Raw genomic sequence first — 18034 nt, 5'->3', positions numbered from 1 at the left:
CAGGGCTAGTTGTAGAACAAAATGTGAAAATAACCACATACATCATATTATTATCTATCATTATCTATTCCATAAATTCCGAAAACCATACGGGAGGAAAAACACTGAAAATGGGGCCAGGGAACCCACTGCAAACTCACTCACTTGCCTATCCAAGTTCAACATTTGAAATGCAAATGTGGCCCCTCCCTGTCCTCTCGTCTGGGAGGGGGGTTGTACAAGGCCTCCCGTATGGGGCGTAGTTTCAGACAGGGGGCGGGCACTAACAGCACGCTGTAAGGTTTTCAAACTGCAGCTGGTCAAAATACAAAGTTTATATTTACCTACTGCATTTCATTCACACAACCAGGAAGTCTTGGAAATAACCTTGGAAGAATTGAAGACTTCTTCGGGTTTTTGACTTTGAACTATGTTTCGGTGCCAAGGAAGGAATTATATCACGGCGGCCAGGTGCTGAAATTAGGTTGTAATGTAATGTTTTGCCTAGTTTATACACAAGATTTAGTCTATTAGTGTTTTTAAGTGGCCATTGTCTGCCTGCCAGAGTGGAGCAGAGCGGTTTAACGTAGCCCAGGCAGAAATCATAACAGAAAGATCACAAATGCCCTGTTTGTTATCGATTTCATTGATTAAGATGATCTATCGTGGCTGTTTCACACAAAGCTTTGCCTGCCTCATCTAGAGCGCCCGCCCATTGGGGTTTTCTTGGTGGGAGATTGATTATAGGCTACGGGACCAGTCGTGGAAGAGAAAGCCAGCGTCTGCTTGGATCCCCCTCTCACCACCAAAGGACCAGACACACAGGGAAAAATACGACTTATTTGCATCCTACTTTATACCACCAGGACTTTAGCACAACCGTCATCGGGTTTTTGTTGGGGTATTGTCCGCTGTCCAGTCCACGCATCCAAATAACGCGCAGGTCATCCACAAAGCTACGCCGGGACGGACTTTGTCTCGCTGAGGAGGAGGAGGTTTGCCATTCTCCTGTGAATCGCCTCCGCAGTCTCCCACAGATGTGTTCAGAAGAGACGATGGGCTGGGTCGCATAGAGGCGTCTTGCATAGGCGCATGTCGTCATTGACAATATAAGAAATAGGTGATAACGGGGAAGACACCTAATTTTCTTCTCTTGAGCGTTTTATCAGCAAGCAAGCGGGACACGGGAGAGAGGTGAGGGCATCCCGTCCGCTGCTGTCGACTTTTCCTCCACAGCGACGGGGATTTGACTCTCAAGAAGACAGCCCCGGCTCTGCAGACTTGACCGACGTCGGGACAGGTGGTTTACGAGAAAGAAACGACAACATCAAAACGGACGAGACATTGCCCTTATAACGGATTATTGGAAAATCTGCTGGGCAAAAAACAATGGAAACCCATTCTATCCTAATTGTCTGTGCGCTGCTTGGTATGTATCGATTGCTCTTAATTTATAATGAACAGCATAAGCCTGCATTCTTCTGTATTCTACTGTGTACTATTTTTTACCAACACAACCATACAAATAAGGGGGACAAAAATCAACTGTGTCTGCAATGTCTCAGTCACACCTGAGTCATGGCACACCTGCATGGCAAAACGGGGCGTGTGTTTGTGTGAAAGAGGCTTTAGACGTCAGCTAGCTGAGTTTGGGAGATCATTTCACGTCATATTAGTCACTACATATTAGTCACTACAATAACATGCCCGCTTTGAACATCTGAGTTCATGTATGATTTGACCATGTGTGTGTGTGTGTGGTGGTGGTGGTGGTGGGGGAACTAGGTTAATGTGATATTTGGACGTTAAATCTCAGATTAACCCTATAGTATACGCAATCAGTTCCTCTATTCAAAGATGAGCGGGATTGCATGTAGATGACAGCCTCCTATATTTTGTAATTAATACACTCATGTCACCTGGTGTACAGAAACAGGCACATGTCAGAGTGATACCCTGCATACCGTCTGTCTATTCTAAAGACTGTCACATATACACTTCATGGCCTTTCAAGTCTTTGCAAGTATATATGGCCTATATGCATACCATCCAACATGTATGTATTCCACAATACAGCTTTACACACACACACACACACACACACACACACACACACACACACACACACACACACACACACACACACACACACACACACACACACACACACACACACACACATATATCCATATATCCTTACAGTACATAGCCACATACACACATCCTGTCTATGAACTGTCTCAAACAAACACCAGATGGCTCTTTCTGTTCCTGGATGTCAGTGCTAGCGGGGAAGGGGGGGGGGGGATGTCAGTGGAGGGGCCCCCACTCGGTCAATCGGATTACTAGTCTGCATTTTCCTTCACTTACCCTTTCAAGGCATCAGAACACACTTTCCACTGAGGGTATTGATCAAATGAGGCAGTAATAGATTTATTTATTTATTTTCTCAAGGAGAATGTCTTGTGGTTTTCCCTGTATATGCTGTATGCACTGTAATATACAGTACTGCAGTTGGTACAATAAACTATGGCACGTAATCACAATAAAGATCGAATTGGCTGCGTAAGATAGGGTGTTCGTTTGTAGCTTCTGGATGAAACATGGCTTTTGTTGGCTATTCAGAAGCGTTCATTATGTGGATTCGAGCTCTCTTGGTAGTTAAGCTGGCAATGTGAAAATGTCTTTTATCTGGAAAAATAGGCATTGAGTTTGGAGGTGCCTGTGAGTGTTTGTGTATTGTGCACGTTCAGGCGTGCAAAATACGTTCTCTGTGTCAGTGGCTGTGTGTGTGCATGTTTGTATTTGTGTGTGTGTGTGACTGTGTGTGTGTGTGTGGCAAGCCGCCAAGGAGTGTGCTATGTGTGTCAGCTGGTGTGCGACGTGTTTGCACTTGCATTTTGTTTGTGAAAAGAGCTGAATTAAAAGGTGGGTGACAGTTGTTTGAAATAGAATAGAGACTATAACTGTATCAGTAACTGTACCCTGAGGTATCACTTACACACTCTTATAGGTAGCTAAACCTGTATCTGGTGTTTTCACGCTGCTGGGCAGACATCCAGTGCATGTACGATTGTGTGTGGATAATGGATATACATATAATGTAAAAAAAAAAAAAAACATTCTGGAGGAATTGTTATTACCTATATAAACTGTCTTGTTTCACATATAAAATCGAACATTTTTTGTCAGATCCATGTACTTTTTTCCAGGGTCCTTTAAGAGTGTGTGTGTGTGTGTGTGTGTGTGTGTGTGTGTGTGCTCGTGCATGAGCCAGAGAGAACATGAACAATCCTAAAATATCCGGGACATCCTGGTTTATATAACTGAATTGAAGTGTAATGTAACGTTAAGCAGAAAGCTGGCTGGTTACACAGTGAAGGCCTCAGTGGTTTCCATTTACTGTGCTGACAGTAGAACAGCAGTTGACCAGTTTTAAATTAGATGATTTCAGACCAACCTAACAATATACAGGAAAATGCTGAAACGGCATTTTTATTTAATGTTTTGACTCCCAAGATGCAAGTTATTTTCTGTTTTCTGTTACACATAATTGTGAACATGCTTGCTTGATGTTTTTTGGTATATATGAAATTGATAAGGAAAGGTGGGTGATCATATTAAATGTGGATATGGCGATGTACAGTCTGAAAAGAAATGCCGTCTGCTGTAAGCAGAATCCCAAAACATGTCAATTCCAGTAACGGATCCATTTTGGTCCATTTTTACATGCTGAGTTGTGGTTTGTAGAGGCATTGCCAACTTTCTTTTATTTCATACAGAAGGATGGTCTTCCTGCTTTATTTGTCGCACCTCCAACGGTGCCAAGTTGCCAACGGTGCCATAGTTTAACTAAAGTCTAAACTTTGTGGAGGCCCTCCGGAATCCTCATCACCAAGGCTTTCTGTTGTCTCAAATAAGAATGACAGCTGAGCGTTGCACCTCCCTCTGCTATGCTATTTCAGTCACACACACACACACACACACACACACACACACACACACACACACACACACACACACACACACACACACACACACACACACTCTCTCTCTCTCTATAGCAGAGAATAACAGGGCTCTCTCTGGCCCCTTGGGTCAAGGCCCGGTCAGCTCACTTTAAATATTGCTGTGAATCTCGAGTCAGCTGTCACCACGTGGTGAATGATCTCAGATGCCGGGTAGAGAGAATGATTGGTGGTGGTCACACGTAGCTTCGGGTCTCTAAGATTTCGCTCGGCTTTCTTGCCAGCAAAGGACTTGCGTCTGGCTTCTGTCAATGCATTCATATGCCTCTGTTTACATAAGACGGAGCACTGTGTCTAGACAGGCAAAATGCAATAACTCATTCAACCTCTATGATGTATACACCTGTGTGCATTATGCAAAAAAACATGTACCATTATTCATTTTGTGTGTAGTTTCTTTCTATGCTTTTACATGCTTTTGTGAACCTAAAGCAAAAGGCCTACTTGTGAGGCGAAATATGGGCCACATGAAACTGTTGGATTGTGATTGTGATGGTTATTTTTATAGTCTTATATTATGTACTGCATGCATGCTTCTTTGCACAATTGGAAACTACACTCCTTTGTCGACCCACAAAGAAATGCCTTTTGTGCCCTTGTGTTTCACAATCTCAGCACCGTCGTGTCAACTGACAACAAAGCAACGTAGCCCTGCAAACCAGTAATATCAGTTTGGCTGGCACCTGCGTGCTATTTATTTCCAGAAAAAATTAAAGTTGCAATGAATTATTTAAAACCCACGCCATTGTCATTGTTCTGAAATTGGCTGAGAGCTGAAACATCAAATCAGTCATGCATCAGTAGAGTTGAATGAGAGAATGGGAGTCTGGACGTGGTGCCAGGACTTGTCTGGATGGAGTGCAGAGTGGGTTGCCTTGAGGCTACGTAAAGAGGAATCACACACCCTGCTAGCCTCGGGGCTATAGCAGCCCTGTATAACAGACTTTACAGCCAGTCGCTAAAACTCACACCCAACTGTCACTGCAGTTACCGTTATGCTGATGTACGATGTCAAGGACAAACTCTAAAAGTTTACCTGTCCATCCCATCGCCTTCACTCCTGTTTTGAGGTGGAAATGTTAACGAGAAGAGAAAAAAAAGCATTTGAGATCGGGTTGTAGAATTCCCTCAGCCAGAAAGAATTTCTAATTGAAAAGTGAAATAATGCATTGATGGCTAGATGTCCTTCACTTCCAAAGGAATTTTCAACCCATGACCCAGATCCAAGCTTTAGCTGCCTCGCTCCGGTTGACATTGGGGAGATAAGTAAAGTGACTACAGTGTGAGATGAAAACAATTTCTTGAGGGAGGCTTCCTGTCCGCTGTACTGCATCAGGAGGCCGGGCTGGAGCCACAGTTGCAGCCGAGGCGGTGTCTGTTTTGTGTCTGATTTGGACTCCAGGGTAGCAGCACCTCTCATTAGCTGTCAGCACTCCCCCACATCACAACCTCCTGCCAGAACAGAACTGTGCGCGCTCTCTCGCGCACATCGTTTCATGCCTGAGATCGTACCCCCTCATGTGTGATAAGATCGAACAGCCCATTCATAGCCATTCCCGTTGGACACATTCAGGGTGTTAATTTGGGCTGACTTTTGCATGGCTCAGCCACCTAGCACGGCACCCCACACACACACACACACACACACACACACACACACACACACACACACACACACACACACACACACACACTCCAACTGTCTCCGCGCACTCCCTGACCTCCCTCTCTAACTCCATTTTAAAGAAAACTGCAGCCAGCCCAACCCCCTTCAGAGAGCACTAATTAGACGTTGCCCCTGGGTACCGATCCAGATCACATAGTTCCATCTCCCTAATGGCTGCAGTTAGGTGGATTGTGAACTGCTGCAGGAATCTGTGCTTTAAGTGCCACCAGGTCTACCTCAGACCGTTTACGAGCAGCCTCCACCGTCCACTTCAAAGGACATCTCACCCCTCTGCGGTTCCATGAGGCAGTGATGACTGGCTAGCCAGAGGATTCCAGTTCACATAAACACCCACATCGCGAGTCGTGTCCCACACTCTGCTTGATCCTCCAGCCGAACGGAGCCAGCGCTGGTGGGATACGCACAAGGCAGTGTAACTATGGTGACGCCTCTCTTGTCTTCTGCACACTGCTGATCCATATTCAGTGACGCCTGAGCATAGACATAGACACGCACACACACACTATACCGTACGCACGTACTGTACTCACGTTTGTCCTCCTACAAAACGTCACGGTGACTGTACCCCTGTTAATGTGCTTCTTTGTATGGTTGTCGGGCAGAAAACCTGTATGCCTAAAAATGCCGGTTACTTTTCATGGAAATGTAAAATGTAAAATACAATGGATCCAGTGTAGTTAGTATTTAGTCACAAGCTCCTGTGGATACTTTTCATTGGTTAAATATTCATCAACACCACAGACAGACATGGCTGCTTTTAACCTGGCATCTCTAATTCGAGCACGTAATTGTAGCCGCTCACATCGCATGGTGATACATTGTGAGCGTGTAGATCGGCCATTTTTGGTACTTTAGCCTGACACTCATAGTTATAGAGTGGCCCCTACCAGGGCCCAGGAAATTATTCTCCGTTCATTTTCCTCATAGACTTTTCAAAAAGTATTTATTTAAAGACCTTTTAAGCGTAGTACAAAGCCAACTCTTGTTGTGACAAATCATGACAACAAACACAATTATTTGGGCCAAAAATTTTGTTTTTCTTCTTTGTAATTATTTGTTTGGTCCAAAATATTGTGTTTATTGTCATGATTTGTCACAACTCGAGTTGGCTTTGTCCACGGCGTAACCGTCTTTAAATAAATACTTTTTGAAATGTCTATGGGAAAATGCATTGGGAATCATTTCTGGGCCTGGTGTCGTCATGACAGGGGGCGGGACTGCGACGCTCTATATGATGAAGTACTGCATGATAATCTGCTTATTGCACTGTATAATTATAAGAACTAAATAAATACTCATAATACTTTAAATTTATAACAAGAATAACCTATTTCATAATCACTATTTTTGCAAGGATCAGTGTAATGGTTGCCATAGTTGTAATACATTATGTTATAACGTATTATTTATAATCACTGTAATAATGTATTATAATGCGAGTCATTGTAAAAGTGTAAAGTAATTATATTCCTGAAGGTGTGTAGACAGAAAACCTTTGTGGTTTCCTTGGATAAATTGAATGCTATTTATTTCACTTCTTTACTTAAAGCACCCAGACCCAGTGACCACGTATACCCTTATAGTGAGTCGTGACTTCTAATCACAGTGATTATGATACATTATATATTATTGTAATAAAACTATGATCCTGTGACTAAGTCTGTGAGTAACCAGTAACTATGAAGTATTATGATACTTTATAAGGCATTATACAATCTTACAAGTAGATATAATGTATATGTTTCTTTATAAGGAAGAAGCCGTAGGGCGGCTGTGGCTCAGGAGGTAGAGCAGGTCGTCCAATGATCCCTGGGTCGGCGGTTCGAATCCAGGCTCCTCCTGTCTACATGTCGAAGTGTCCTTGGGCAAGACACTGAACCCTACATTGCCTCCAATGAGTTGGTCGGTGTGAGCTTGCCACCATTGGTGTGTGAATGTGGGAAGTGAGGACGCTGGCGTCGACTGTTCGCCACTTCACCTCCCAATGTATGAATGAATGAACCATTGTAAAGCGCTTTGAGCACTTGGAAAAGCGCTATAAAAATGCAATTCATTATTATTATTATAAAGCATTCTAGACATGCATAGCAAGTGTTCCCCAAGGGTCTTTAGAAGAAGGCTAGAATGCTCTACTCACCTACTTCTCCTCACTTCTTCTCAACCATCTAGCTGTGTTGGTTTCAAAAGTCGAAAGAGTACGAATGAACGTGAATGGTGAACTTGAAAATGCTTTCCTTGGTTTCTGTTCCAAACAACCCAGTGTGATCCAGTCTAGAGCCCGCCTACTATACCCGGCAATTTACACACACATACACAGTACACACACCGTTTCCGTATCCGCTATGGACCCATACCGAAACTGCAAAGTCACAAGTGCAAATGAATTGATGTTGGTCTCACTTAACAGCTGCCACTGCCAGTCAAATACAATCAAAGGTAGCTAATAAATTAAGTATTGGATTGAGGGCCCCATTAGTGCATGATGTGAGTCAGGTGAGTGTTATAACGAAGGCTACGTCCCTTGTTTTCTTATAGATGGCAGTTTGGCAAAATACAAACACAATTCATAGGCAGCGCTGGGCTGCTGGCATGGATGTGTTGAGTGTCTATCTACCGTGTTCAGCTAATGTTTTGCATCCACTGGCGCTGCCGTGAAAAATGTCATTATTTACAAACAGAAAAGGGATCTATAAAATAGAGAATTCATTTATTAAACTATTTTTGGCAAAAATATGAAATATGGAAACTAAAGGCAAAGATGCTAAATGTATCAGACTACTGAGCTTACTACATCCTCTTTGGAAAGAGATGTGTTTGCCTGTGAGTTGTGTGAGCACATGAATGCGTGCATGCCTGTGATTGCATGCGCATAATTGCAAGTATTTACAAGTGCTTGCGTTTTTTGTTGCCTGAGAGCAGAAATTACTTACAATGGGAGAGAAGTCTGTTTGAAGTAGACTAATTAATAGAGAATTGGTTTACTTTCCAATCAGTGGCTTAATGCACAAACACCGAGCTTGATAGAAAGTGAGCTGCCAATCATAGGCTATGAATATGAACTGCCGCACACAAAGCAAATACAGCTGTCATGCTTATGTGAACAAGCGCAAGATGGATAATTAACGAAGATAGCAGATTGTTTTTTATCGGACAGTGTTATTTTGAAACAAGTTTAGTCTGCTGTGCCGTAATTGTGGCTAATCCCAGGATGCGGGCATTATAGACTAGCCATTGGTTATATTCTGTGTTTTTGTGATTGTGAGGGTTTTAAGGAGGGCTCGACGGAGGGGCTTTGTCATTAAAAGCTGTGGAGGAGAGGGGGTGCAGGGCTCTAGGGTGTGTTTGGGGGAGAATTGTAGAGATGGGGGTGTAGTCTTTGTCAGTGGATGGGGTAGCAGATGTCCACATAGCTAATGGATATGGGGTAGGCGGCACTCAAAGCAGAGGGCAGTTGTGTGTGTGTGTGTGTGTGTGTGTGTGTGTGTGTGTGTGTGTGTGTGTGTGTGTGTCTGTGTCTGTGTCTGTGTCTGTGTCTGTAATTGTATATGGTGGGTGCACAGCAGCACACAATATACCCTTGCATGCACACACTGGGTTTACAAACTCATGATTCCTGATGATTACGCTCTCCTCCCACAGTTTTAAAAGGATCAGCAATGCCTGAGAATGATGTCATCGTTTCCTGTCTGCCGCTTTTACCTACTAACTAAGCTGATCGTTTCCACCTGGTTTCCTGAAAGTCACGCTCCTCTTTGTTGTTGTCTACTCTGTTTTGCTGCAACCTTAGAAAAACTAGCTCGACGTGGGTCTCAGACTTCATGTGAGCATCCGTCGTCTGTAGGTTCTCAAACTTTAAAATGTCAAGCTCTCCCTTTAACTCTGACAGTGTACATTTAGAACCAAATGGACCAGTCAGGGTACATTTGGTTCTGGTTCACTGGCAGAGTTACAGACTTGTAATGGTCAATTTCGACCCCCCTAAAGGAAACTAGAGATGCCCTGGAATCCACTTTGAGAACCACTGGTCTATATCACGGAAAGCTGCAACACGATAACTCTGTCATTTCTCGACCGTTTCATACGCGGGAAGGCTCCCCGGAACAGGGCCTGTCCTCTGGGTGAGTTCCTGGTGGTCTGGATGTTCCGGGGACCCCCACGCTGTAACTCTGTCATTTCTTCCAAAAATAATCAAAGTACAGTACAGTACAGTACAGTACAGTACAGTACAGTACAGTACAGTACAGTACAGTACAGTACAGTACAGTACAGTACAGTAAACTATAACAATAAATATATAGTTGCAACGCTCAGTTCATACACACAGGTGTGTTTTTTGTGATTTTATGGTTCACATGCACAAACAAGTGGAGAGGAAACTTTAGAGTCAGGGCTTCAGGCAGCCGTGCAGCAGCCTGGTGAGATATTGTTACATGGTAGCTATTATTGGCATCTGTGTCACATAGGATGGATGATGCTGTTTCTTCCTGTACACTTGAGTATTGTATGTCTAACTGTTGACTGGATTGCCCATTATGTAACTCGGGTCAAGTCTAATGGTTTGTGATTTTTGTAGTTTAAGCGTTTTTATGCACGTTGAAGTGTGTGTGTGTGTGTGTGTGTGGGGGGCAGTGGCAGTGGGATTACACCCCAGGCAAGGCCAGGAGGGGTCATTCACCGCTCCTGGTCTGTAACTGTGCAGTTGGTGTGTTCATGTTATGGTTGAATAACTTGGTCAAAAACACTCACCGTGGCTTGAGAGAGAGGGAGACCGAACGAACGAGAGAGACCCTACCCTTCCGTAGACTCCAACTCTCTGTCCTTCCCAATTACTTATTTATTACAAGGTTCGTAAGGGGTGGCCATTGAACATAATGTGCATGCATGCGCGCGTGCAGTGTGACACACACACACACACACACACACACACACACACACACACACACACACACACACACACACACACACACACACACACACTGTCTCTCTCCATCTCTTATACTGCCCCATTGCTAGCAGCCTGGTCCTAACAGCTGTGACAGGCAGGCACTCAGGTGGGGTCATGCGTATGATAGCCCAAGAGATCCATAAATCAGGACTAGGTACTGTAGCACAGCAAGAATGGAACCCAGCATAACCCTGCTGTGACACAAAAGTGGTTCAAATGAGAGCAAAAGAGTGTGTGTGTGTGTGTGTGTGCGTGTGTGTGAGATTATCTTTTTCTTGCCGCTAAGTAAAGCCTAATTAGTTGGCTCTCTGGTAGCAAGCACTCTCATATTATCTTTGCTTTTATTATTTATTCCGACTACTTTTTTGTGACTCTTAAGTACTTGCAAATTCCTTGAGACAGAAACACTGTTAATTCTCTTTAAATACTAAAATATTAATTTTTTTAAACATTCATGGGAGTCAATGGGTATAAAAAGCCAGTTTCACGTTGCATCTATTTTACAGAGAAACCTAATTCAAACTTGTAAATGTTAAGCTTTTCAAAGTTTTGAAAAACCCATCGGCACCAAATGTCTTGTTCACGTTGGCAGTAGGTCAAGGAAGTACCTCCAACTATTTCTTTCATGTATGTTTTATATTCAGTGGTAGTGGGGTCAGGTTGAAACCTTGCCCAAATATGGAGTCCTATCGATGCACAGAGAGCCACACTGTTATTAGACACTGCTATTTGCAAGGTAATGTCTAACTTCCACTCAGATGCCGTGTCTGCTAAACATATTTATGCATTTAAATCCAACTGTTGTACTCCTTAAAAGTGACATTCTACTCTTTATAGCTGTTCTCAGCGAGCCCACGCAAATTCTTCCAGGGACTGCTCTTTCTAGTACTCATTAATTTTCCATGAGTGACACTGTCATATAAATTAGGTTTAAGGAGAACAATAGGCAGTCCTCCTTAACGCTTATGGCTGACAAAACCTCCCCCATATTACTGTCTTTAACCTGCAACCCATGTATACCTACCATATCCCCCCACTGCCATATGACAAGCTAACAATGTGCATGACCTTCAGACTCCACTGTGAAGCCCTCTATCTCTTTCCACCACTTTCTGGTCCTCTCACTGATTATAGATGTGTGGGTGACTGGTGCTCTTCTGGCCTGTGTAACTGCTGTCTAATAGAGGCCAAACACACACTTCTCTGTGCACCTCTAACTTTCTTGTTTTCTCTATTGGCACACACACACACACACACACACACACACACGTACATACACACACACACACACACACACACACACACACACACACACACACACACACACACACACACACACACACACACACACACACACACACACACGCACAAACACACCCACACACCCACAATCTTAATATCTACAGTATCTAAGCTGCATTGTTCATAATCAAAATCTTAAGCTTTCGTGGAGAAATTATATTGAATATGTATTGTACACAGATGTGGTCTCTTTAGTCAGACGTATTTGTACAGCGTCACCCTGCAAGGCTGCTACACACCAAGCCGACGTTGGGGTGGGAGCCTAGCCGTCAATAAGCATCTACGGCTGAAAATCTGTTGTAGTGTAATAGCTGTCAATGGTGGTGTGAGCCGGGATCACTCACCCAACTCAGCTTGCTGCTGTTGTTTTTGTTGTTTTGGGGGGCGGTAGAGCTCTCCAGTAAGCTGTTTTGCCCTTGTTCAGCCCCATCTTCATTCTTTAGTTTTTTCTTTTTTCCCCCTGCTTCTGTAAATACTATAATACTGCTGTCAGGTACAGTTAACCAGGTAGCAGCTCTATAGAGGGCAGCAGCCCACAGCAGAGAGTAGACGTTTAGAACAGAGCAGTACAAGCAGGAGGTCCAACTCGTAATGAGACTTACTGGCACAAAGCAAGTTGGGAGATTTGGGATGTACCTGCATACCAACATTGTTTAGCCTGAGTGCTAGTGTGGCCAATAACACCATCGTGCAGTAAAAATATTCAGATTGAATTGTCTGTCTTTCTGCTGGCACACACCTGGCATTCCTCTCACATTACAACATTACAGTCATTTAGCAGACGCTTTTATCCAAAGCGACTTACAATAAGTGTATTCAACATAGGTAGGGAACAAAAACTACTAATCACCAGAAGTCTTTACCCCCCTTTTTGACCGAAACTTGTTTATATCCCTCTATATAATAACTGAAAACTTGTGAAACTGTGGACACACACACATAGTCTACTGGAATGTTCATAAACCCAGAAATGGTGGTTAGTATAAACCTTTATGATTCAAATGTCATCTATAGGCTTAGAAGATGAGATTAAGCTTGGTTGCTAAAAGTTGCACATTGAGCAATTTGAGTAATTAGCATAATATGTATATGTACCATTAATCCTGTATACGGCACAAACATCAACATTTCATCATGCTTTAAGTAGCATGTGACATGTCAACCTAGGGGGTTTTCATGATGCTGAATCCATTCCAAGCATTATTTTTGCAAAAAAAACCACTAAAAATGGCCATCGCCGTCTTGACTAATGTGATGAGGTCAGCATATTTGGGCAAGCGGCTATGGCCGTTTTTAGCCCAAGGAGTGTTTTTTTTTGCTGAAGATTCAGCATCATGAAAACCCCCTAGTTTGACATGTCTCACTCATGCTACTTAAAGCATGATGAAATTTTTATGTTTTTGCCTTATACAGGATGTTAATGGTATGGTCACATATTATGCTAATAACTCTGCAGGTCTGGATGTTCCGGTGACCCCCCGGGGACCCCCACACGGTAACTCTGTAATTTCTTAACCGTTTTGGACGCGGGGCGGCTTGCCGGAACTGGCCCGCCCCCCTGGGTGTGTTCCTAGAGGTCTGGAGGTTCCGTAGACCCCCCCCCCGGGGACCCCTATGGACCCCCACACGGTAACTGTCATTTCTCAACTGTTTTGGACGTGGGGTGGCTCGCCGGAACCGGCCCAGCCCCCTGGCCACGTTCCTGGGGGCCAGGATGTTCCAGGGACCCCCGGGGACCCCCACACGGTAACTGTCATTTCTCTACCGTTTCGGACGCGGGACGGCTCGCACCCGGTTTCCTCTGTATTGGCAAGTACCCTAAACGTCTTAGAGAGTGACATATAAACACTAGAAACTCTGCTGGACAAAACAAAACGTACTGCTGCACAGTGCCGTTGCCCTTCCATATCACCCCACTCCTCCACGCCCTTCAATGGCTTCTGGATCAGCTGCCCAATTCAATTGTTCCTTTGCAACCTGAGACCCTTGCACAATGCTTCTTCCCAAAACAATCCCCATTGAAGTAAGGCTGTTGCATTCTCACAAATCCCATTTCTGATTTCACTGAAGATGATGCTGATCAAACACTTCACACACATCACTGTCCTTTGTGTCTATGCAACCTCATGGCACTGCAGCTTCATTTACTACACATTTACTGTTAATATTCTTTCATACAAATACACTCTGACATTTCCTCCATTCAAAATACACTGAGAACCACATTTCGAAATGTTGTGACTTTGTCTACCTTTGGCTTCCACAATTTCCTTCCTCCACTTTGTGACACGCGGCGCTAGGATGAGCGGGCCTGAGGCCCGCAAAATTCTAGTAATGAAGAAGTGTAAAACATCACTTCCGTTAGGATATTCTTCAAGAGTCGGCTAAGATCACAGCAATGAACTGCATGGCGTATTCTTGCAGGAGAGTAAGCGATCATCTTTCACGCTCGCTCGCATGCATACGAGTTTCCCTTTTATTCTTTAAGGTCCAATGACCTTGAAAAATATCATTATGATAACATGGTCTCACTGAAAACAGTCTGAAACTACATGCGACGCCTGGCTAGCAGGTTAGGCTAGCCGTTTAGATGGGTTTGTACTGGCTAGATATGATAATATAAAAATATTATTTTCTATCGAATATCTTAACTGTTGCGCATGCTGTATATCAGACTGGAGTCCCACTCCCTCGGTCTCCTCCCAGTCACCAAGACCCCTGTGTCCCCACAGCGCTCAGCGCGGACTGTCTGCTCAGTTCCCTTCTGTTCCGCCCACCCCTCCGCTCCACTGGGGCTCAGAGAGACCCAGTGTGCTGAATCATGAATGACCAGCGATTTTTTCTTTTTGATAAAAAAACAAAAACTAACTACTTCACATGAACAATATTACTGTAATAAAAAAAGATTTGGTAGGGGAAATAATAAGGTTTGTGACAGACTGGGTCAGCCGCCGCATTTCACCCATAAATCTCCCCGGTTTGAGGTGCTTGTGGCTTTGCTAGATGTGTGCTTCGCCGTATGACCGTGCTGTTGTGCATTGAAAATACTGTAGCAGACATCCAATCTCACAACGCGGCGCCTTGCGGATAGCCCTATTCCCTCTTTAATGACTCATCTCATCTCCAATCAGTGATGCGGCACTATGCAAGTAGATCATTCTCCATATTAAAACTTAAAAACTCATGAGACACTGGATAATATATATAGATTTACCATGTTATAAATTGAAAATGATGATGATGATTAATGATGAAGTTTGATGATTGGATGGCTGGAAGGCTTGCAAAAGTGCCCAAATAGTCAAAAGCATACTTCATGATGAACAGAACTGACAGGTCGCTGTGCCAATCGTTCTAATCATTCTAGCTAGTGATAATTGATATTGCTCATTAGTTAAAGCTGAATGCCACAGGCACACACCATAGGTTTGTAATCATTAACATTAAATAAGTCTGATAAATACACAAACCAAAATGGTCTAAATATCGTTTAGTTTGTTTATTTAGTGTGTATGTCCTAAAGCCCCCTGGCCTGCTGTGCAGTGGCCATCTTTGTGTTTTGCTTGATTTCTCAAAAATGATTTTGTGTGTGTGTGTGTGTGTGTGTGTGTGTGTGTGTGTGTGTGTGTGTGTGTGTGTGTGTGTGTGTGTGTGTGTGTGTGTGTGTGTGTGTGTGTGTGTGTGTGTGTGTGTGTGTGTGTGTTATATTAGGTTATATAATAAAAATCACACCCGTGTGAACTGCGTGGTGCAACTCCCCTCTCCCCCTGTAGACTCAAGAGAATGTCCCCACTGCCACCCTTAGATCACCATATAGGGCGCTGACCTGTTCTGACATTCCATATGTTGATCTGACCTCATCTGACCTTCCAGTACATAATTCATTCCATGTTGATCTGACTCCCCATGCCACAGTGCCAGCGCTCTCCCAGCAGTCTGCCGTCAACGAGGCGGATGCGTGCATGCGACCTCGCCCTTAGCCGTCTTACTGGTATTTCTAAAATAGCTCTAAAAGATTGAATCATTTGGAGATCTTATTTCTACCGCTTCCAAGACCTTTAATAAGGGTCTTGGAACCGGTGGGTGGGTCAGAGATTATCAGTGAGTACTGCACTGATAAGTAATTTTTACATTCTGATAACAGATGATGATTATCATCCAAGGAAAGCATAAAGGATACGTAATTAGAAGGAAGAGTAAGAATAATCTGATTAGTACTATTTGTTGATGCTCACCAATCAAGGGCACTACAGTGCTACATAGTGGAGGGGAAAGAGGACATTTGGATATCCGTGGTCATAATCTAGACATACAAATATATTTTTGTGTATTACTTTTGTAGTCAAAAGTCCCTAAAGCCCAAACCACACCAAATGTCCTTATAATCAGCAGAGTGTCAACTCCTTGTGCTCATTGTGTTTAATTGTCTAGTCAAAGAAGTTATTAGATTTGTACCAAGGCGCATTATGCACGATTCCCTCATCACCTCATCACCCCATTATGCAGCAAATATGTAATGGATTTAAAATAATGTAAAATTCCCCATAATCAGTAACACGTAGCTGATACTTGTGTCAACCAAATGAAAGGCACAACTTGGCTGTGTTGGTCACAGAGTGGATGGCAGATAGTCAGATACTGGACACACAAGACAACGCTCTGTATCTGATATAAATGTATTCCAAGGCAGCACGCGTTGCTCTTCCACAAGGCAAGATCCAGGGCATAATGGATTATGGATAATAGATCTCTTAAAGGCAATGGCACCTGGCACATTGATTGGTTTAAGTTGCGTAACGCCCAAACCACACCTATGCATAATGTAATGGGTAGCGGAGGTGTTTTAAGGATTTAGGTGGTGGCACAAGATAGCATTTCTTACGGGGGAATGCCTCTTACACAATACTAAATCCCCAAATTAAGGAACTAGGGCTCCTGGCGCGAGATGGAGCCCATAAACACACAGACTGGACAGATTTTGCACATTAGGATTAGTTAAATTAATCCTCTTTTGCTGTGTTTAAATGACCCAAAGACAGTGGCAGTTGTACACATTGCTGTGTTCATTTAACTCTTGTAAGGATCAAAGTGATTTTATCATAACAGTCAACCGTTAGGCCTCACAGACACTGCCTCAAGGGCCGTTCACACTGAGCACTATAACTATGAAGATAACTATAACTATATAGTTCACCATTGTATTTTTGAGTGGTGCAAACCACTCCAATAACCAGCTTTGTCTGTACCCGTGTCTGTACCCGTGTACCTGTACACCTGTACGTGGCCCCACGTACAGATGAGCATGGTTGCTATGGTTAGTGTGTGACGTCATTGCACCACTCAGTTCACACGGGTGTGATTTTTTTTATAGTTGGTGTGAACTCTTCCATTAATTTGGCTTATAACAATTTTTAAAACTATATGTTTATAGTTATAGTGCTCAGTGTGAATGGAAAGCTGGTTTTATGTACATTTCCAATGGTAAAGGACAGACAATATTATCAACTGAACAGGAGAAACCTTCAGACATGAATAGAGTCCTAGAGTACTATGGCCACCGCCACCTGTGTAAATGTCAACATTTACCTTCCTTGAACATTCCTCCTCTTTCTCCCTCCAGTTTCCAGCATCTTCAGAAATGCTCGCTCGCTGGTTCTCGCTGTCTGGTAATGATGTTAAAGGGGCCAAATGTTTTCTGTGGGCCTTGAGGGAGTAAGAGCCAGATTGATTTTGGAGAATGGTTAACCTAGGGTGAGAAATCTAGAGAGGAAAAGATCCACACTCACACTCTGTTTAATAGAGAGACACATGCACTTGTTTCTGTACATTTTCTGGTGATTCATTTGAAACCTTTATTTAAGCCTCAAAAGTCTCTGAGGCTTCCCCAGTGAGCAAAGTTATACATCTGCTATTTTTGAAATGTTGTAATCTTGGAAGTATTGGGTTAGGGTTAGGGAAATGTTTATCATTTGGAAATTGTTCCCCCCTCTGCGTATAGGCGCCGGGGGGGAGGGGGGGTCACTATTTGGGGAAGCCTGGTCCTTTTTATTTATTTTTCCCGACCCGGGCTGACCGGCGCTGGTGCATGCCATG

General features: G+C 43.5%; 1 protein-coding gene across 1 annotated transcript in view; it reads left to right on the top strand.

Moving 5' to 3' along the window:
- Positions 1 to 263: 263 nt before the first annotated feature.
- igsf3 (immunoglobulin superfamily, member 3) overlaps positions 264 to 18034 on the top strand; it is a 96745-nt gene continuing 78974 nt past the window's right edge. The window contains exon 1 of the mRNA XM_079517980.1: positions 264 to 1408. Within this exon, the coding sequence (XP_079374106.1) occupies positions 1369 to 1408 (40 nt within the window). The 5' untranslated portion in view covers positions 264 to 1368. The remainder of the gene's footprint in view (positions 1409 to 18034) is intronic.

The sequence above is a fragment of the Electrona antarctica genome (genome assembly GCF_951216825.1).
Source record: "Electrona antarctica genome assembly, chromosome: 13".
NCBI classification, from domain to species: domain Eukaryota; kingdom Metazoa; phylum Chordata; class Actinopteri; order Myctophiformes; family Myctophidae; genus Electrona; species Electrona antarctica.
The sequence above is the reverse complement of the archived record's forward strand: the minus strand, read 5'-3'. Positions and strand labels throughout refer to the sequence as shown.